The sequence below is a fragment of the Staurois parvus genome, unplaced genomic scaffold (genome assembly GCF_062004578.1).
Source record: "Staurois parvus isolate SC_StPar_1 unplaced genomic scaffold, SC_StPar_1.0 ptg000018l, whole genome shotgun sequence".
NCBI classification, from domain to species: domain Eukaryota; kingdom Metazoa; phylum Chordata; class Amphibia; order Anura; family Ranidae; genus Staurois; species Staurois parvus.
The window spans coordinates 13328833-13351553 of NW_028317814.1; the positions used below are offsets into that span (position 1 = coordinate 13328833).

Below are 22721 nucleotides of genomic sequence, written 5' to 3' on the forward strand. Positions count from 1 at the left end.
TCGTTTTTGTCTAGGGGTCATAAGAGTGAAAATATACTTACCGAATCAGATGATCCTCAGAGCGCAACACTGGTCCTTGCCGCGTCCCCCCCCCCCGCATACTAGCGGTCTTGTCAATGGACTGTTCCTGACGTCATCATGCCAACAGACCGTCTCAGAGCCTGAGGATGGCAGGAACAGTCCACCGCTGGACTTGGGGGAGCGTGGTTTTCCGGAGGATCGGAGGACGGGATATATATAGCTTTTCCACTAAACCCCTGGACAAAACGAGCAGTTTTCCCATGCAGCGCACAGCCCCACTGCATGGGAAAGTAAAATTTTACATGGAGTTCTGCTTTAAATTTCAATCTGTAAACCAGACTTGCATCTTAAAATCAGACTGACTATTGAACACTGTAGCTTTGAACAGAAAGTTTTTTGGACAAAAAAATGTAAATAAAAATGTTTAACTTGAATCAGACTAATGGTATTATTTCAAAAGTGAAAGGTCCTCTTTAATGAAAGTTGCAGTCTGTAATCCAACTTACCTTCTATAATCATGTAGCCCCAAAACAGCCAAGGTGATCTTCTTTCCAGAACACTTCCTATCTATTCCAAACACAGAGGTCGGAGTCATGGCGTTTTCAGGAGCCAGGAATGGAGAGGGATCAGCTACTTTAGATCTTACAAGGCTGTTATTAACTTTTTCACTGCTGGGCCGATGTCCATTTTTTCACCTCACATACCCAGACCACTTTGGCAATGTTTTCACTGGTTATGATCGGCAGCTGCTGATTGTGGCCCTGCATGAATTAGGAGAGTCTCGGGTACCACTCTGCCATAAGTTCATGATCAGCGTAGTGGCTATTAGCTTATAGACTAAGGCAGTGGTCTCCAAACTGTGTCCCGGGGGCCAGATGCAGGCCTTTGCTTGTTTTTTCCAGCCCTTAGGGCACTATTTCTTCCACTGATACCAACCATACCTCCCCCCATCACTGATCCCAATGAAGGGACACAACTCCTTTTAATGACATCAACAATTGACACCAATGATGGAGCACAATTCCTCCCACTGACACCAAAAATGGGGCATTGTGTTTTCCCACTCATGTTAGGACCTTTCTACTCCCAAGGGCCACAATCTGGCTCCCCAAAAGTCTGAAGCACAGTAATGGCTCTTTGTTTAGGAAGTTTGGAGACCCTTGGCTTAAGGGAATGCAACTGCAAAAAGGATTACTGACATGGCCTACTGCAAGCAGTTCTGCCCTTACGTCAGTGCCAGTGAAAGGATTAAACACAACCTCCACCCCGATCATGCCATGCTTTTAATACCAATGAAAGCGGATCTATCATTACAAATTAGAAAGCACATGAATCAATATGGGAACATTTTACCATGACATTCTTTTGAGTAAAAAAAGTACCTTTTTGTTGTTATTAAAAAAAATGGCTGCTCAGGTGATCTAAAGCCTGAGTGGAAGAAAATGTGGGTTCAGTTCGCATCACTCCCTTGTTTTCCCCTTTGTTCTATCTGTATACTTCATATCTTTTCTATATCCATCTACAGTACATGCCTTTTCTTACATATTCCTTTGTAATTAAACTACTTCCACGTATAATCTCCCAAAATGAAAACAACTGAAATATACATAGACATTTAGCAACATTTTACTACTTCAAGTCTCTCTAAGGTAAGATTCACACTACTGTTGGTTGTGAACAAAATTGTGCGCTTTCCTGACGCAAAACATCCTGTACAACAAACACTTTACTCCTGCGCTAGGAAAGGACTCAGTAGACCTAATAAGAATGTTCTGGAATTTTCTGGAATATGCACTGCTTGCTGCCCTCAACAGACCGGGGTGGTCCGAATACACTGGATACAAATGGAGAAACAGAAAAAGGGCGCACCGACCTAGTGCATTATCGTTTAAAATAATGTATTAAAGAAACAAAAATAGGTATCATACTCACAATGGACATAATAACACAGGCATGTCAAACTGAACAAGGTGTATGATCCAAACAACATCTGAGTCCATACGATGGAACCCTGGATGACCAACTGGCTAACGCGTTTCGAGGACACAACCTCTTCTTCAGAGCCAACACTACAGGAGTCTGTACTTCTCTTTATATAAGTTACTAAATGGTAACAAAAGGGCTGTCCTTTGGCAGACACATGGCAGTGCCAATATTTCTGAATTAATTAATTATTATTATTAGTAGTAGTAGTATTTATCAACTCCTAATGGCACTCCCATGCGTCTGTTTTCACACATACTGAAATGCAGGGTACGTTTTGATGCGGCATAATTTTTAACAGGGGTCAGGGGCTTCTTTACCATGATTCCTACATGTAGGGAAGCCCACTGAAATTAATAAACTGATCCACACATAACTCACAGGAACTTGATAAAAACGCAGTTAAACGCACAGATGTAAACTGAGCCTTAAGGCGGAGCTCCTCCCAAAAGGTGAAGTTCCGCTTTAAGGACTGCTCCCCCGCTCCCCATTAAGGACTGGCACCTTTGGGTGCCCAAATTTGACAGGTACCTGCTCCCATTTCCGGTCTGATTGCCTAGGCGATTGGAAACAGAAGTTGTCCTCCCTCCCTCTCTGTAGTCTTTTGGGACACGTGACAGGTCCCAGAAGACTACAGGACCATTCAGGAAGTGCAGCACTACTCGCGCATGTGCAGTGGGTACCCGGCTGTGAAGCCGCAAGCTATCACAGCTGGGTGCCCACACTGAAGATGCCGGCCTCCTGGAATACATGACGGCCTGCTGGCCTCCTGGAATCCAGGACGGCCGGTGAAACGGGCTGCGGGAGACACACCACAGGACCGAGGGACAGGTAAATGGCTGTTTTTTAAAAGTCAGCAGTTTTTGTAGCTAATGAGTTATTTTTTGACAAGTGAGTAGAACTCCACTTTAAAGTGTTACTAAACCCTGGACCCTGCATTAACTATATCTGGCCTCCCACAGTACATAGAACATGGAAATATAATTATTTTAGTAAATATAAACTGCTAAGTACCTTTTATTTTATCAGCGGGTAGAGCAGTCTTGAGACTTCTATCAATGTCCAGCAGAGTACTGGATAAAGATGGTAGGAGGAGTTTTCATTCTCCCGACTGACTTATGAGGCTGCATGACCCCTAAACCTCTGTCTGGACAGTGCTTATTGACCCTGTGCTGGATATATGCACTCTCCCAAGAAAATAAAAAAAGGTCTCTAGCAATACACACCAAACTGTGCATGTGCAGCTTGTCTCCAAGGCTCTGTTCTATCAGCAGATGGATTGGGGACAGCAGTAGAAGGGGAGGATCAGAGAAGTCTGGATCAAACATAATTTTTACACAGTGCAGAGGATTAACCCTTTAGGTTCCACAGTGAGTATAACAAGCATGATTTACTGCATATACAGACTGATTTTACTGTTGTGGGTTTAGTAACACTTTAAGCACAAAAAAATAAAAAATCTAGGACACATACTGTAAACCTTTTTTTACATCTATTATAATTGACCTCAGCAAATGCAATTATTGTACATATGGCACATGGATATTGAGCTATATGCCCCATGGGTCCCTATATTATTATTAGTATATTATTATACAGGATTTATATAGCGCCAACAGTTTGCTCAGCGTTTTACAATATAACGGGAGACAATACAGCAACAATACAAGAGGGATAGGAGGGCCTTGCTCCTTGGAGCTTACAATCTAAGAGGGAGGGGCTAGTGGTTCAAAAGTTAGTAACTGTGGGGGATGGACTGGTAGGAGGAGTAGAAGATTCCATTATTAGCTGAGGGCAGGATAGGCTTTCCTGAAGAGATAGGTTTTCAGAGATCACCTAAAAGTGAGCAGAGTAGGCGATATTCTGATAAATTGGGGTAGAGAGTTCCAGAGCATGGGGGAAGCTCTGGAGAAGTCCTGGAGATGAGCATGGGAGGAGGAGACAAGGGAGCTAGAGAGTAGAAGGTCGTGCAAGGAGCGGAGAGTACGGTTTGGATGATATTTGGAGACAAGATTGGTGATGTAATTTGGGGCAGAGTTATAAATGGCTTTATATGTTATTGTTAATGTTTTGAATTTTATCCGTTGGGCAATGGGAAGCCAGTGGAGGGATTGGCAGAGAGGGGTGGCAGATACAGAATATATATAAATCTGCATGTTCTTCACCTTTCCAAATTTTACCTGAATGTAATAGAAGACACTCTTGAGAAATTCTCTAGGCTCCACCAGAATCAGCATTTGCTCTTCTTTCCCTTTACATAGATCCAGACCATCCTGGAATATAAAAACAGCGATTGGAAAATCCATAAATATTTTTGTGTTAGCTGAATGAAAAGAGTTCGGAACTTAATTTCTGTGTTTCTCGTGTGTAGAGCAGTCCATGGAAATGAACAGGCTGCCATTCATGCCACACATGGAAATGCACCTGCATTTGGTTGCATCTGCAGGTGTGAACCAAATCTAAGAGGAAGAGAGGACACCCCAAGATAGCAGCTCTCAATAGCTGGCATTATATCACCATTCTGAGTAAATATTTGTAGTAGGTCTTATGTGCACTCCTTATCCCCCCCCCCCCCCACACACACACACACATACTTCTTTTTGCCTCATAACATATTATTATTACAGTGCTAGTGTTACTGTTTGTGTTCTTGTTGTATAATTTTGCTGTTGTTTTGGTAAAAATTCTCTTCTTTGGTCCCGGTAGAGTAACAATTTTCTTACTTAATCCCCCAATACCAGGGTGGATTTGATTTAAATCAAACTGATTTAAATTACGATTTAAATCACTAGTCAGTAAGGCTTGATTTAAATCAGAGTTTTCTACATAAAGACTAATTCTTGCTGGTATAACTTTAATATGCAAGTAGATGAAGATTTTTAGAATAACAACTTTTCATATTAGTTTTTTTATCCCCAGTTTAATAGGTTAATCATTCATATTTGGACAACTTTTCTGTTGTACTTAGGAAGGAGAAAAATAATCATTACCTTAATAATAACAATTTAAATAGATTTATTCAACTGAAACAATAACATTCCAGCATATGTTATTTGCTTAAACAAACATCCATGTTTATTTACTAATTTGGCTAAACAAAATATATATATTTTAAGAAACTTAGACTGTCAGCCCCTTCCTCCTCACACTTAGTTTCACTTTTTTCTTGTGCAGATCTATTCCACTCCAAACAATCAGAAAAATATTGTTTCTATTCTATTCACTGAACTTCTTGAAACTTAGCAGTGAAGGGGTTGATTCTGTATTCATAGGTTTGTAGAAGTTAGGATGAAGGTCTTTTTCTTAACTCTGTTCATGTTAAAACATTTTTGCTGTGAAGAAGAGGCATGTGATCTCCGCTGAGTCAAATTCAGTTTTGAGAACTGCAAAAGTAAACCAAGCATCTGTGATAATATCTTGTAGGCAGAGAAACTGCCCAATAATCTTACAAAAACCTCTGGAAGAGCAAGACATTGTGAATGGATTCATGGAATTTATTTACCGAAAAAATTAAACATATACAGCCTTATTCTACATAATTAAAAAACTAATCTTTATTTCATGATGGAATAACCTTTGGATGGTAATATATTTTCCTCAAAAAGCATTTTATTAAAAAAAAATCCGATTTAAATAAAAAAATCAGATTTTTTAAAAAAAGCATTGATTTTTATCCACCCTGCCCAATACTGATGATCTCATCCCTCTGATTCCCACCCTTGGAGGCTGCTCCCAGTGTTAGCCATGATAAGCTCAGAATACCTCTCTCAGTCTTAGTGCCCCCTGTGCAGGCTGATATCAAGTCAGAGGATTTTCAAAGTCCCCCCAAAAAATTAAAAGTCAGCAGCTACAAATACTGTAGCTACTGACTTTCATTATAAGGATATTTAGATATCCATGGATCAAGTGCCGCCCTCACCTGGGCTGGTTACTCACTGGTCTTTGGCAGCCCGGTGCAAGCATGTTTATTAATTGAAGTGCGCAGTGAGCCCTAACAGCTTCACAGCCAGCTACCTACTGCGCATGCACAAGTTGAGCTGCACTTTGTGAATGGTCTTGCAGCTTTCTGGGACTTGTGATGTGTCCCAAAATGTTGCGGGTTAAGAGGGGGGTGGGGGTGAAGTTTCTCTTGGATCGCCTGGGCGAAGTTTCACTCGGATTGCCTAAGCGATCCAAGTGGAAGTGGGAGCAGATACCTGTCAAAACTAGATACCCGCTCGACCCCCCCCCCCCCAGTATGACCGTAACGTAACAACGTATGACCAAACATGTTGGGGGGTGAGTTGGCGGCAAAAAAGAAGAACTCCCTCTTTTGTGTGAAATTCCACTTTAACACTGTATGCTAGTTTTATGATACATTGATTATAGTTTACTGAATACTTACCAGATTACATGATGACATTATATACATGCTTAGCATTTGGCATTCAGGTTTAAAAAATGTATTCTGCATATAGGTAAAAGGAATTACAGAAAACAGTGTGTGAGAATTACATTGTGTGCAGTGGCTTGCTGTTTGTGCACAAAGGTGGTGCCATAAAAAGAATACAATGGAAACCTTTTCTCATAAAATATGAATTATTAGAATGTATTATTCTCTTTTTAACATAATAACATAAAGGAAACCAGTACTGACACTGCCTGGATGCCTTCATTACTGACCTTCCCCTGAAAATGTTTGTTGTTTGGCTATTTTTGGCATCAATAAATTCAGAGCTTCCAACTAGAGATGAGCAAATTATTCAAAAATTCAATTCGGCTGATTCGCCGAATTTGCGGGAGAAATTTGATTCAATGCGAATTTATTCGCTGCGAATTTAACTTATTAAAAGGGTTTCTAGGCTTCAGAGAGCCTTTATATTAGTGCAGAACACTGTACCTTTAATTTAAATGCCCTTGGAGTCTGCTGGGGAAGAGAAATAATACTGTCAGTCAGTATGACATGCAGATGAGTGCCGTCGATCTTAGGATCACCGCACACTTCACTCATTTGGGCAGTCACGGGGCACAACGAAGAAGAAGAAGAATGAAAAGAAGAAGAAGAAGAATGAAAAGAAGAATGAAAAGAAGAATGAGAAGAATGAAAAGAAGAAGAAGAAGAATGAAAAGAAGAAGAATGAAAAGAAGAAGAAGAAGAATGAAAAGAAGAATGAAAAGAAGAAGAAGAAGAATGAAAAGAAGAAGAAGAAGAAGAATGAAAAGAAGAAGAAGAATAATGAAAAGAAGAATGAAAAGAAGAATGAGAAGAATGAAAAGAAGAAGAAGAAGAATGAAAAGAAGAAGAATGAAAAGAAGAAGAAGAAGAAGAATGAAAAGAAGAATGAAAAGAAGAATGAGAAGAATGAAAAGAAGAATGAAAAGAAGAAGAACGAAAAGAAGAATGAGAAGAAGAATGAAAAGAAGAATGAAAAGAAGAATGAGAAGAATGAAAAGAAGAATGAAAAGAAGAAGTATTCCAGTACAGCAAAAAGTGTATCTGCAGAGAGCTCCGCTATTTCTGACAGTTCTCTGACAGTTCCTTCACATTTACAGCGGTTGAAACATTGTATCTGTTTCCGAATAAAAACATCTGTATCCTAAATGGAAACAAATAGATACAATGTTTCAACCGCTGTAAATGTGAAGGAACTGTCAGAGAACTGTCAGAAATAGCGGAGCTCTCTGCAGGGACACTTTTTGCCGGCTGATCGGGAAAAATTCGATTCGTGCATCCGAAGTTGGCTAATATTCGGATTCGGCACGAATCAAATTTTTCCTGAAATTCGAAACGAATTCCACTTCGCCTGGTTCGATTCGCTCATCTCTACTTCCAACCTAGGGCAAGAATTTAGCTAATGAACCCAGAGAAAAATCAGAACGGCTCATCTAATCTGAGTTATTGACTCAAAGTACTGAAAGCCTTTGGGTTAGCATAATAGTCCAGCAACTAGAATTTCCAAAAGAGATTTTAGTACTGACAGCTCCTATTTGCTCTTACCAATTGTTCAGTGTCTGCCACCCCTCTCTGCCAATCCCTCCACTGGCCTCCATTCAGTGTCCTCCACCCCTCTCTGCCAATCCCTCTACTGGCCTCCATTCAGTGTCCTCCACCCCTCTCTGCCAATCCCTCCACTGGCTTCCATTCAGTGTCCTCCACCCCTCTCTGCCAATCCCTCCACTGGCTTCCATTCAGTGTCCTCCACCCCTCTCTGCCAATCCCTCCACTGGCTTCCATTCAGTGTTCTCCATCCCTCTCTGCCAATCCCTCCACTGGCTTCCATTCAGTGTTCTCCACCCCTCTCTGCCAATCCCTCCACTGGCTTCCATTCAGTGTCCTCCACCCCTCTCTGCCAATCCCTCCACTGACTTCCATTCAGTGTCCTCCACCGCTCTCTGCCAATCCCTCCACTGGCCCCCATTCAGTGTCCTCCACCCCTCTCTGCCAATCCCTCCACTGGCTTCCATTCAGTGTCCTCCACCCCTCTCTGCCAATCCCTCCACTGGCTTCCATTCAGTGTCCTCCACCCCTCTCTGACAATCCCTCTACTGGCTTCCATTCAGTGTCCTCCACCCCTCTCTGACAATACCTCCACTGGCTTCCGCTTACTCAACTAATTAAATTCAAGGTACTTACAACAACTTCTAAAGCCATCCACAACTCAGCCCCCAGCTACATCACTAACCTAGTCTCAAAATTCCAGTCTTCCAGTTCTTTTCCTTCCTCCCAAGACGTCCTGCTCTCCAGCTCCTTTGTTACCTCCTCTTATTCTTGCCTTCAGTACTTTTCCAAAGGTACTCCCATCCTCTGAAACTCCCTTCCCCAATGTGTCCGACTATCTCCTACCCTGTCCACTTTTAGACAATCCCTAAAAACCTCATCTCTTAAGAGAGGCTTATCCTGCCCCCTCCTAGCAACGGTACATGTATTTTTCTCTATCAGCCCATCCCCCGCAGTTATTACTTTTTGTATCAATTGACCCTCCCTCTTAGATTGTAAGCTCTACTGAGCAGGGCCCTCTGATCCCTCCTGTATTAATTTGTATTGTAACTGTACTGTCATCCTTTGTGCAAACTGCTGGCGCTATATAAATCCTGCATAATAATAATAGTACAGATTTCCTCAAATAGGACTAACCCTCTCAGATGGATATTTTATTGCAGGTGACGTCTGGCAGACTGAGACTGCCCCAGGTTTCTTTCTTAGATCTTGATTGCTCTTACAGGGAGATCTTCCTGCTATAATCCATGACTGTTCCTGGCCACCTTTGCTCTGGCTATGTTTTCCGCAGTCTAGAATAAATATGAAAACCCAATAGAGAGAATGGGACATCTCATAATGGCCACATCAGTTGTGAAAACCTGTGATGCTCAACAAAGATCTCAATAAGAGAATCCCCAGGAGATATAAAGAACTAACAGGCATTTTATCTCAGCAGCACCTACAAAGAACTAAAATATCAGTTTGGAGTTGACTGATCCTTCCACTTTAAATATAAGCGGCTCTAATACAAAAACGTGTTGTCTGTTCCAATCACAACTTACTACACATGTCCAGTCAGCAGGCATCTCTCTTCTCCAGGTAATGCTCCATGGCACAGAGTGTGGCTCTAAGGAGTAAGTATACCCAGCTGAACTCAGAGCTTCCAGCATACCTTCTGACCCTGCATCTTGGAGAAGACCTGCGCAATAAGAGATCAATCAACAACGCAATGTAGACATATATGTGTGATTTGCAATGATGCAAAAAGTTGATCTGTAATGTTAGCAAGCACCAAAAGACAATTTATATAGTGCCAACTCTCAATGAGTCAAATTTGCTTGTAAACTCTACATGTAAGAACACAAGGCCTAACCTTGCAGATACCCTCTTCTGGTCCTCCAAAAAAGCTGCCAAACACTAATCTGAAATGGTAGCTTGCGCCAAAAGACTATATATATATATATATATATATATATATATATATATATATATATATATATAGCCAGTTCTCAATGTGCCCCATTTGTTTGTAAACCCTGCATGTAAGAACATAGAGGTGACCAAGAAGTCCTGGCTGGAGCAATTCGATGAGCCTTGCTACTGGAATATTACTAAGGTCAAAGTGGATTACAGAGCTGAGGTGAGGGAGAGTTCAGAAGATCATGACCGCCGTCCTGCAAAATTGAGAGGGTAGAAAGTGGCGCTGACAATCTTAGCCAGAATACACACCATGGTATTTAAGCTCATCAGACTCTAAGGACTGATTCACACTAGGAATCGCACCGGTATGCGCTGCACGTTCCTGTACGATTCATATGCAGTTATGTGCAGTACGATTTCAGCCTATTCATTTTAAATGGGCTGAAATTGTACTGCACTGCACCTAAATTAGTGCATGCACTACTTTTGTAAACGCACTACAACTGGATTGCATGGTACTTTTGTACCATGCAATGTGGTGTGGGCCAATGCACTGTGTTTACTGTGTCAGTAATATTGCACTGACACCCACTGCAGGTCGCAAGGGCAGCGCATTCAGAATGCGGTGCACGAAACCCGCGCAGCATTCTAGTGTGAATCAGCCCTTAAGGATACTGCACACATGGACATGGTAGACAAGACAGCACACTTGCTTGCCTGCCTCTTACGTCTTCTGCATGTTGTGTTCATTTTTGTGGGCTAGAAGCCAAGGTGGGGTCATGTGTAATATGGGGCTGTGGTGATGCCATGGGAACCTCATTTCATTTTTTTTTTCCCTCCTGGTGCATCAAGGGAGGGAGGCCTTGGGGTACTTTACAATGCCACGTCATCAGGGGGCTTGCTGAGGCTCTGGTTCTTGCAGCCAGCCCCCTGATGAAGTGAAACATGCATGCCATCATGAGGCCAGCTACAAGAACCCAAAATAGATAGTTCCCCCCTGATGTTGTAAGTAAATGAGATGGTGGAGCAAGACCTGGAATGCTGCAGTGGATCGGTGGTTTGACCCAGGACAACACTATATCAGCTGGATGTGTAAGTATGTATTTTGAAGGTAACCCTGCTAACAAGATAGGAGGGGAACAAAAATAGAACACAGGGATGGTAAAGGGTCATTGAGGTTGCTCTTTTAATAATACATAGAACCTTCCTAGATCTATTGCCATAATTTTCCCTACAGTTCCACATATCACTATTCTTATAGTAAATTATTTATTGTATGGTGACATAGGTTCAGATGTAACAAATACTCCAGTACAGGGTGGATTTGATTTAAATCAAACTGAGTTAAATCACGATTTAAATCACTAGTCAGTAAGGCTTGATTTAAATCCTAGTTTTCTACATAAAGACTGATTCTTGCTGGTATATCTTTAATATGCAAGTAGATGAAGATTTTTAGAATAACAACTTTTCATATTAGTTTTTTTATCCCCAGTTTAATAGGTTAATCATTCATATTTGGACAACTTTTCTGTTGTACTTAGGAAGGAGAAAAATAATCATTACCTTAATAATAACAATTTAAATAGATTTATTCAACTGAAACAATAACATTCCAGCATATGTGATTTCCTTAAACAAACATCCATGTTTGGTAACTAATTTGGCTAAACAAAATATATATATTTTAAGAAACTTAGACTGTCAGCCCCTTCCTCCTCACACTTAGTTTCACTTTCTTCTTGTGCAGATCTATTCCACTCCAAACAATCAGAAAAATATTGTTTCTATTCTATTCACTGAACTTCTTGAAACTTAGCAGTGAAGGGGTTGATTCTGTATTCATAGGTTTGTAGAAGTTAGGATTAAGGTCTTTTTCTTAACTCTGTTCATGTTATAACATTTTTGCTGTGAAGAAGAGGCATGTGATCTCCGCTGAGTAAAATTCAGTTTTGAGAACTGCAAAAGTAAACCAAGCATCTGTGATAATATCTTGTAGGCAGAGAAACTGCCCAATAATCTTACAAAAACCTCTGGAAGAGCATGACATTGTGAATGTAGTAATGGAATTTATTTACCAAAAAAAATTAAACATATACAGCCTTATTCTACATAATTAAAAAACTAATCTTTATTTCATGATGGAATAACCTTTGGATGGTAATATATTTTTCTCAAAAAGCATTTTATTCAAAAAAATCCGATTTTAAATAAAAAAAATCAGATTTAAATAAAAACAAATCAGATTTTTTTTTAAAAAATCATTGATTTTTATCCACCCTGCTCCAGTATATACACTATATTGCCAAAAGTATTGGGACACCCCTCTAAATCATTGGATTCAGGGGTTCCAATCATTTTCATGGCCACAGGTGTATAAAATCATCACCTAGGCATGCAGACTCCTTCTACAAACATTTGTGAAAGAATGGGTCACTCTCAGGAGCTCAGTGTATTGAAGTGTGGTCCTGTGATAGGTTGCCACCTGTGCAGTAAGTCCATCCGTGACATTTCCTTACTACTAAATATTCCATGGTCAACTGTTAGTGGTATTATAACAAACTGGGAAGAACAGCAACTCAGCCACAAAGTGGTAGGCCACGTAAAATGACAGAGTGGGGTCAGCGAATGCTGAATCGCACAGTGTACAGATGTCGCCAACTGTCTGCAGAGTAAGTAGCTAAAGGCCTCCATACTTTGTGTGGCCTTTAGATTAGCACAACAACAGTGTGTAGAGAGCTTCATGGAATGGGTTTCCATGGCCAAGCAGCTGCATCCGGGCATTACATCACCAAGTACAATCCAAAGCATTGAATGCAGTAGTGTAAAGCATGCCACCACTGGACTCTAGAGCAGTGGAGATGTTTCTCTGTCTGGTAATCCAGTGGACGTGTCTGGGTTTGGCGGTTGCCAGTAAAACGGTACTTGCCTGACTGCATTGTGCCAAGTGTAAAGTTTGGTGGAGGGGGGATTACGGTGTGGGGTTGTTTTTCAGGGGTTGGGCTTGGCTCCTTAGTTCCAGTGAAGGGAACTCTTAAGGCATCAGCATACCAAGATATTTTGGACAATTTCATGCTCCCAACTTTGTGGGAACAGTTTGGGTATGTTCCCTTCTTGTTCCAACATGATTGTGCACCAGTGCACAAAAGAAGGTCCATAAAGACATGGATGATTGAGTTTGGGGTGGAGGAACTTGACTGGCCTGCACAGAGTCCTGACCTCAACCCCATAGAACACCTTTGGGATGAACTAGAGCGGAGACTGTGAGCCAGGCCTTCTCATCCAACATTCGTGCCTGACCTGACAAATGTGCTTCTGGAAGAATGATCAAACCTTCCCATAGACACCCTCCTAAACCTTGTGGACGGCCTTCCCAGAAGAGTTGAAGCTGTTATAGCTGCAAAGGGCGGGGCCAACTCAATATTGAACCCTACGGACTAAGACTGAGATGCTATTAAAGTTCATGTGTGTGTAAAGGCAGGTGTCCCAATACTTTTGGCAATATAGTGTATGTTTAGATAGCACAAACTGAGAGCTGTTGATTTCATGATAGATGTACCAGCTACATCTTGCAGAACTTTAGTTAAACCTCCAGTGTATACTTATGATAGGGACAGATTATAATTTAGAGTTGTTATTGAAAGACTGTCAGCTAAGAGCACGCACACATAAAGAGGTTTAAGGGGTGTTTTCTTTGATGTACTCCAGTGAAGATAGCTGCAGGATTCTAGAATACCACTGAAGAACTCTGAAGACCTAAGGTGACCGAAGGAGGATGGATAAATTTGAAAGGTTATGTTTGCCAACTTGCTTGATTTTCCTAAATAATATATGAAACTAGCTAGGTTTTGTTAACAGTGTGCTCATTCTTTAATCTTAATTTACATATTTTAACTTGTGTTTGTGTCTTCCAGAACATGGACCATGGGCAAGCCTGGGGTTATTTAACATATCGCGGTAGGTCCTGGTACATTAAATGTCATTACAAATTTAAAAAAAAAGCAACAGACCAAAAACATACTGTAAAAAGTTTAATAGAAATCCATGTTAATATTTTAGTTCAACGAAATTATTAAGGGAAAGTTAATGTGTATTAAGGTAAAAAAAACCTTCTGCATGTAGCTTCCCCTTGTACTCACCTGAGCCCAATCTCAATCCAGCAGTGTGCACAGGAGCAGCCGTTCTCTTGGCTCTCTCCCTCCTCATTGGTTCCCACTGCTGTCAATCAGAGCCAGGGAGGAGCCGCGCTCTGTGCGTCTATGGACACACAGAGCCAGCTCGGAAGCAAGCATGCTTGCTATGAGGGCACTCGGTGGGGGCAAAGAGCCAGGAGTGCCAGCAGGGGAACTCACGGAGAGGAGAATTGGGGCTGCTCCGTGCAAAACCATTGCACACAGCAGTTAAGTATAACATGTTTGTTATTTAACCACTTCAAGTCCGGACACTTTTACCCCCTTCCTGTCCAGGCCAATTTTCAGCTTTCAGTGCTATCACACTTTGAATGACAATTGCGCGGTCATGCATCACTGTACCCATATGAATTTTTTAGCATTTTTTTTAAACAGATAAAGCTTTATTTTGGTGGTATTTATTCACCACTGAGATTTTTTTTTGCTATGTAAATGAAAAAGTCCCAAAATTTTGAAAAAAAGTGTTTTTCTTACAAAAGTTTGCAAATAATATTTCATCGTAAATCTTGGCCAAAATTTATTCCGTTTATCTTTTTAGTAAAAAAAATAAATAAATAACCCAAATTAGTTTATAACCAAAATTATAATTTTTAAACATTTGTTTGTACATTTTTATTTTATTTTTTTATTATTATTATTATTATTTTAACATACTGTCGCCCTAGCAGTACAGTGTCATCATGGTGACACTACTACTTGTGGGGGGTGATGAAGATTTTTTTTTTTTTTTTTTTTTTTACACTGATTGCTTTTACACCCATAAAGGCTATAAAAGCAATCATTGCTCCTTCTCTCTGGCTGCATTCTTGTAGCCATTGAGAACTACTGTGTGAGCTGTGATTGGTCACAGCTTGTCACATGGTACAAGGCTGTTGTGAATAGCTTTGTACCATGTGACCTCTGTGATCATTCACAGATTTCACACGTAGTAAGCAATGATGTCAGAAGTAACATCTTGCTTAATACTCTGCATGTGATCACTGATTGGCCAATCAGTGATTACATGATCGGTACCTTGCACAGAGGTCCCATACGACGATCGGTGTTCCACTGTGTCCGGAGGACACAGCGGGCACTAGATCACAGTGCTCCCAGGGAGTGCGCACAAGCAGGGGGCGGGGAGGCTGTTTATAAATGTTTACCCGACCCTGTACTGCCACCGTCTGGCCGTTTATATACAACAGCTGGACAGGAAGTGGTTAAAAAAAAATAAAAAGCAATCCTTTACAATTAGTTTAATAATTAAGGTTGGTGGTAAAAATGTCTGGATGACATCTAAAATACTGTTTTCTATAAAGGAAGGGGTGTGGGAGTTTGCTTAAAACCGTGCGTACATGCTCTCTGATGATCCCGTCCAGCTAGTCTTGAGGGAACATATCAATGTAGAGGAATCTTGGGGATGCATTTTGTTATATAATTCTGTTTTCATAGATCCTGTTGTCTGCAGATGACTTTATTGAAGAAAAAAAAAAAAAGCAAGTCTTTCTGGCAGGACTGCTTAGAACCCAGTGCAGCCTTCAAATGATAGCATCTGAAAGGGAGTATGCCATAAAATTTGATTGCAACATCCGACCTTTTACTCATAGGCAAGCAACACAAACTGAAGCCACAGCAAATGAGGGGTTATGAAATGTGAAAAAAAAAAATAATTGGCCAAACTAACTCATTATATTAATTTTCCAAATTCTAGTATAAATTCTTACACATATACATAGGAATAGATTTACTAAAACTGGAGCGTTCAGGATCTGGTGCAGCTGTGCATGGTAGCCAATCAGCTTCTAACTTCAGCTTGTTCAATTAAGCTTTGACAAAACCTGGAAGCTGATTGGTTTCTATGCAGAGCTGCACCAGCTTTTGCACCCTCCAGTTTAAGTAGATAACCCCTATTGTTTCCTTTTAATTCTTTGTAGAGTTTGCAGTGAATTGTTTGGTAAACAGTGTAGAAAAGTAATTGATGAACTAAGCTGTTTAACCACTTGCCTACCAGGCACTTATACCCCCTTATTTACCAGGCCAATTTTCAGCTTTCAGCGCTGCCGCATTTTGATTGACAATTGCACGGTCATGCAACATTGTACCCATATGAAATTTTGATAATTTTTTTCTCACAAATAGAGCTTTCTTTTGGTGGTATTTAATCGCCACTGGGCGCTTTACTTTTTGCGCTATAAATAAAAAAGTGCAAAAAATTTGAAAAAAAAAAAAGTTTCTTTGTTTCTATTATAAAATTTTTCAAACAGGCATTTTTTTCTCCTTCACTGATGTGCGTTAATGAGGCAGCACTGATGGGCACTGATAGGCGGCCCTGATGGGCACTGATAGGCAGCACTAAAGGGCACTGATAGGCAGTACTAATGAGGTGGCACGGATAGGCGGCACTGATAGACAGCACTAATGAGGTGTCACGGATAGGCGGCACTAATATGCAGCACTGATAGGTGGCACTGATAGGTGACACTGATGATGGGTACTGATAGACGGCACTGACTGGCATCACTGCTGGGCACTGACTGGCGGCACTGACTGGCACAACCCCTGGGCACTGACTGGTGGCACTGACTGGCAGCACTGCTGGGCTGCACTGGTGGGTGGCACTGGTGGGCAGCACTGGAGGGTGGGCACAGGTGGGTGGCACTGGTGGGCACAGGTGGGTGGGCACAGGTGGGTGGCACTGTTGGGCACATGTAGGTGGCACTTCTGGGCACAGGTAGGTGGCACTGCAGAGTGGCACAGGTGGATGCACTGCTGGGCACAGGTGGGTGATCTGCTGGGCACAGGTGGGCGGAGCTAGTGGGCGCACTGCTGGGCACAGGTGGGCGGAACTTGCGGGTGGCACTGCTGGGCACCGATCATCAGGGCACTGATCATCAGTGCCCTGATGATCGGTGCCGATCCCCGCTCTGACAACTGCAGGTTCTCGGCAGTACTTTCCTCACGATCTGACAGCGTGAGGAAAGTGCAGCCGAGAACCGGCACTTGCATTTCCCTCTGATCAGCGTGTCATTGGACACCGCTGATCAGGTGGTAAAAGGCGCTGTGATTGGCCTTTTACCACATCACGTGATCAGCTGTGTCTGTAGGACACAGCGATCACGGAGATCGCCGGGTGCGCGCCCCCTGGGGCGCGCAGGAGAGCGCGTTCTGGGGGGACGTCATATGACGTCCACTCAGAACTGGAATTGAGGGCCCTGATCCTTGGAGCTTACAATCTAGGAGGGAGGGGTGAGTGGTACAATAGGTAAAACTGTGGGGGATGGAGTGGTTGGAAGCATAGAGGATTCCAGTATTAGCAGAGGGCGGGATAGGCTTCCCTGAAGAGAGAGATTTTAATGATCGCCTAAAGGTAAGTAGAGTAGGTGATAGTCTGATAGATTTGGGTAGGGAGTTCCAGAGAATGGGTGATGCCTTGGAGAAGTCTTGGAGATGAGCATGGGAGGAGGAGATAAGGGAGCTAGAGAGTAGGAGGTCTTGCGAGGAGCAAAGAGTACGGTTTGGGTGATAGAGATAAGATCAGATATGTAAATTGGGGCAGTGTTGTGGATGGCTTTGTATGTCATAGTATACTAATGATCCGATATTGGTACAGCGAGCTCCCCTGCTGTGCTATTGGGTTCTGACAGGGATGCCCCCCATCCCGGACAGAACACTTCGGTCAACACTGTCAGCCATTGGCTGAGAGCACTGATCAGGAGCTGATCAGCAGACCTTCTTCAATCATGCCTCTTTGACAGAAGCCGACCGAACGTCTGGCTTCTGACAGACCGGCTACCACATCGGCCAAATATCCAATAAAAATTGGAAGATGCCAAAATACCGCTCGACATTTGGCCCGTGTGTAGTAGGCTTGACATCCAAATCTAAATGTCTTTGTATGCTAGAGAATTGTAGAATGAACAGTACCCTTCACTAAAACACATTCACTCAATTATTTGGAGTGGGGTCCTTGTAGCTTTGGCCATATAGCGTATTTCTCATCCAGGATCATAAGCAGAGCCTATCTTAGGTAGAGTGACTTGATGATCTTATATTGATGGTCATCTTCTTCATTCACCCAGGTAAAACCGTGCCTGAAGAGCAGGAGATCAGCAAAGTCATGTACCATGACTGGCGTCTTATACCACGGCATGAAGAAGAGAACTTCAAGCAATTTATCCCTCTGCCGGAGCCAGAACCTGTCCGCTATGTGCCATACCCACCACTACTGAGGGCTATTGCTCTGGCTCAGTTGCAGAAAGAAGGAAAGCCTTTAACAGAGCCCATGCTGGACATTGGGAGATTACGGGAATCTGATCATGAGCTCCAAAAGGAGCTTAAAGTGAGGAGAGCCAAAACAGGGACACCAGTGTGATAAGGCCATGGACTTCTGCTACTTCCTAGAAACATGGATTCATGTACAGTTTATTGTCAGCAGCGTGACCTTCAAACCAAAATGGCAACAAAGTGCCATGGTAATTGGGGTTGTGGGCTCTGCTCTTTGTTGAGGGTTGTTTTCAGTTATAGACCATACTGAGTAAAGACTACACACACCTTCCGTAATTGAAAATTGTCATTTTTACTCAATGACACCATAAGTAACTGTTGGACTTTCCTATTTGATGTTTACTGGGCTGTAATAAAACTTTATATAAAATCACACCATTATGTGCTACTGAGAATTTAAAGGCATTCCATATATGCAGTGCTCAGCATAAATGAGTACACCCCTTTTGAAAAGTAAGATTTTATTCAACATCTCAACACAAGAACAATTTCCAAAATGTTGGCAAAACTGAGTTTTATGTAACATTTGTTTTGCTCATTACATGAAAGTAAGGTTAATAGTATAACGTAGATTACAAAATCTTCAGTTTTACTCCAATTAGTTGATGCAAAAATGAATACACCCCACAACAAAAACTACTATATCTAGTATTTTGTATGACCTCCATGATTTGTAAGGACAGCACCAAGTCTTCTAAGCTTGGAATGAACAAGTTGGCAACATTGCAACATCTACATTTTTCCATTCTTCGAGAACAACCTCTTAGAGCCTGGATGCTGGATGGAAAGTGATGCTCAACTTGTCTTTTAAGATTTCCCCATAGGTGTTCGATTGGGTTCAGATCAGGAGACATACTTGGCCACTGAATCACTTTCACCTTGTTCTTCAGAAATGCAACAGTGGCCTTAGATGTGTGTTTTGGATCATTGTCATGTTGGAAAAGTGCACAACTTCTCTTTCAATACAGAGCAGTACATCAGTGAATTCATGATACCATGAATTAAATTCAGCTCCCCGACACCAGCAGCACTCATGCGGCAGCACAGAAGGACATTGCCACCACTATGTTTCACTGTAGGCACCATGCATTTTTCTTTGTACTCCTCACCTTTGCAACACCGTACAGTTTTGAAGCCATCAGTTCCAAAAACATTTATCTTGGTCTCATCACTCCAGAGTACAGAGTCCCAGTAGTCTTCTTTTTGAGTATGCTCCCTGGCAAATTCTAGGCAGGATTTTTTGTGCATGGGAGAGGTTTCCTATGTGGATGACACCCATGCATGCCATTCCTATGCATGCCATTGCAGTATACGCCATATTGCGTCATAGGAAACAATTGCCACAGTTTTTGCTTTCTATTTTAGACAACTGCAATGAACTTGCATGGAGATTTTCTTTAACCCCTCTCATCAGAAGACGCTCTTGTCGAAGTGTCAACTTCCGTGGACAGCCTGGAAGTCTCTGTGAGATGGTTGCAGTTCCATATTTTTTAAATTTTTGTATCACTTTTGATACAGAATTCTGACTGATAAGTAAAGTGTTGCTGATCTTCTTGTAGCCTTCACCTTTCTTGTGTAAAGAAATTATTTTCTTTCTCAGGCCTTGTGACATTTCTCTTCCATGTGGTGCCATTGCTGACAGCATGAAATGGGAGGGGTTTTCTTTGTTAAGTAATGCCCTTTTATAATCAACTGCTGTACACCTGTTTAATGAATATTTAGACTCACCTGTAGTTGAATTCTTGTTAATTAGGATTTTATTGTCTAAAACTTAGCTTTGCGTCTAAGACTTTCATTGAGGTGTATTCATTTTTGCAATATGGTCTTGAATGAATTTGTTAGGAAAAATATTTTCTTGAATATTACTGAATAAGTTTAAACTAGGTGGAAACTGAACCCACATCAGAGGGAAGCAACTCTGCCCATGGTATCGCAGGACACTAGCACATCGAGGGGAGGGGATATATGAGCCGTGGCATATAGTGTGGCCCCTCTCGGAAGCCACGTAGGCCGTGAACCTCCAGCTCTACGGATGGGGGTCAAACAGAACCCGATTCCCCGCTCCAGGCAGCGGAGCAGGTCTACAGGGATCCCCAATGTCGGCAGGATCCCATTATCCCCAGGATGGAGACAGATGCTGTAAGGTGCTTTTTATGGTGGTATTTATTCACCACTGAGTTTTTTTTTGCTAAATAAACAAAAAAACACAAACTTTTGAAAAAAAAACCACGCATTTTTCTTTGTTTCTGTTATAAAATGTTTTAAATAAATAACCTTTTTTCACAAATTCAGGTCAAAATGTATTCTGCTACATTTCTTTAGTGAAAATAACCCAAATTATTGTATATTATTAGTCTGTAGGAAAGTTATAGAGTCCACAAACCATGGTATATACAGTGGGGATCGAAAGTTTGGGCACCCCAGCTAAATATTTGTATTAATGTGCATAAAGAAGCCAAGGAAAGATGGAAAAATCTCCAAAAGGCATCAAATTACAGATTAGACATTCTTATAATATGTCAACAAAAGTTAGATTTTATTTCCATCATTTACACTTTCAAAATAACAGAAAACAAAAAAATGGCATCTGCAAAAGTTTGGGCACCCTGCAGAGTTAATATCTTGTACTGCCCCCTTTGGCAAGTATCACAGCTTGTAAACGCTTTTTGTAGCTGAAAGGAATTGACTCTCGTTCCTCTCGAGCCACTGACCCCCGTCAGTCCCTGGCCTTGATCAGTGTCTGTCCTCAGGCCCGGAGCCCCCTCTGAGACACAGGAAATGCACACAGACACAAGGTGGTATCTCAGAAGGAACTGAATTTATTCTTCCGTGTTTAAACTTATATATGAAACTTAAAACAATGCATGGAAATAGAAGAACCAATTGAAAGGAATTGGCTCCTCTCGTTCCTTCCTGTAGCTACCGACTCCCGTCAGTCCCCTGGCCCTGATCAATGTCTGTCTACAGGCCTGGAGTCCCCTTTGAGATACAGGAAATTGCACACAGACACAAGGTGGTATCTCAGAAGGAACTGAATTTATTCTTCCGTGTTCAAACTTATATATGAAACTTAAAACAATACATGGAAATATAAGAACCAATCAATTGACAGGTATGCATTGACCAATCAGAATATTATATACGTCAGTAATGCCCAATCATTTAGCATTTATGTTAATTATTATTATATGCGTCAAACATTAATATAGAAAGTAGACAACTTCCCTTTTAGCGCTGGCTATAGTTTATTAATACTCTTGCAACAGGAAAAAGCCCACCGCAGACTTTCAGTCTTGTGCTCGGTAGAGGAAAAAAGGAAGTTACATCTGAAGGGAAAAGAGGAACCTCAGACTCTTATCGAAAGTAAGAAACAGTCTTAAAACACAAATTCATCTTTAAGTACTGACATAAATCTCAAAATGGATTCTTATCTTAAAATGGCAGATCTCAGGTCAAGAGACAATATGGCGGTATGGTAATGCTGAAAGGCTAATTCCTTCAAACCCCCTCTTAGGTCACGCACGTGACCTTACACCTTTTTTACAGGTTGGTACCTGGGGCCCTTAGTAGGTCCTTTATCAAGACACTGATTCCACATGGTTCTAGTAATGGTGGCGTCAATAAGTTTCTGCATTAAACCTCGGATGCAGGGGATACAACAGCAACCACACAGAGTTAATACTGCAGCAGCCATCACTATAGAAATCAGCATAGTTTTCATCAGAGTTCCCCATCTACCAAACCAATTTTCAAAAAAACCAGCTAGTGGATTTTCTACTCCTGAGTTTTCAGCCAATTCTTCAGACAACATTTGGAGGCCTTGAAGGGCTCTAGTAATGCTTCCATCAGGAGCGGTGTTATTGGGGATAAAAGTACAGCAGTAGGAACCAAACATTTTACATACTCCTCCTTTCTCAGCTAATAACATATCAAGAGCAATGCGGTTTTGCCAAGCAGTAAGGGATGTTGCATCAAGTTGGGCAGAGACCCCCTTTAGAGCATCTCTAGTATAGTTAACAAACCTTTGTTGATTATAATAAATGTAATTAATCCAATCCACATTTTTGTTAGGCTGTACCCATATAGCAATAGAGGCAAACCCTGCAGCAATCTGGTCCTGAGCTTTAAACTCATCAGGGACTCCTCTTGGTACACCTATAGCATCTATGTAAACTCTATTATCAAAGGAACCACGGGGTGCATTTCTTTTATACCTTCTAGATCTGGATTTTTCCAAGATGGGCAAGCTTCTTATCCCATCTTCTACCTTGATCATAAAGAAAGGCATGAGAAGATGGGTCAGAGCGCAGCTTCCCTTCCATCTGCTGGGGAGTCTGGCTCTGAGTCTCATATCTCCACACAGCCACCACACATCTGACAGTTGC

The 22721-nt window shown here is 41.6% G+C and overlaps 1 protein-coding gene across 1 annotated transcript; it reads left to right on the top strand.

Annotated features, from left to right (window-relative positions):
* Nucleotides 1-614: 614 nt before the first annotated feature.
* LOC149473096 (small ribosomal subunit protein mS34-like) lies at nt 615-18424 on the top strand. Its single transcript, XM_089683855.1, has 4 exons — nt 615-806; nt 10011-10103; nt 13798-13840; nt 18132-18424. The coding sequence occupies exons 1-4, from the start codon at nt 615-617 to the stop codon at nt 18422-18424; spliced, it is 621 nt and encodes a 206-aa protein (XP_089539981.1).
* The last annotated feature ends 4297 nt before the right edge of the window (nt 18425-22721 follow it).

Excerpts from the sequence above, each read along its gene's own strand:
- LOC149473096 (XM_089683855.1), top strand. The coding sequence starts at position 615 with ATGGCGTTTTCAGGAGCCAGGAATGGAGAGGGATCAGCTACTTTAGAT. Across the intron at positions 807-10,010 it reads ATGAATTAGGAGAGTCTCGG|AACATAGAGGTGACCAAGAA; the intron begins GTACCACTCTGC and ends CCTGCATGTAAG. Across the intron at positions 10,104-13,797 it reads AAGTGGATTACAGAGCTGAG|AACATGGACCATGGGCAAGC; the intron begins GTGAGGGAGAGT and ends TGTGTCTTCCAG.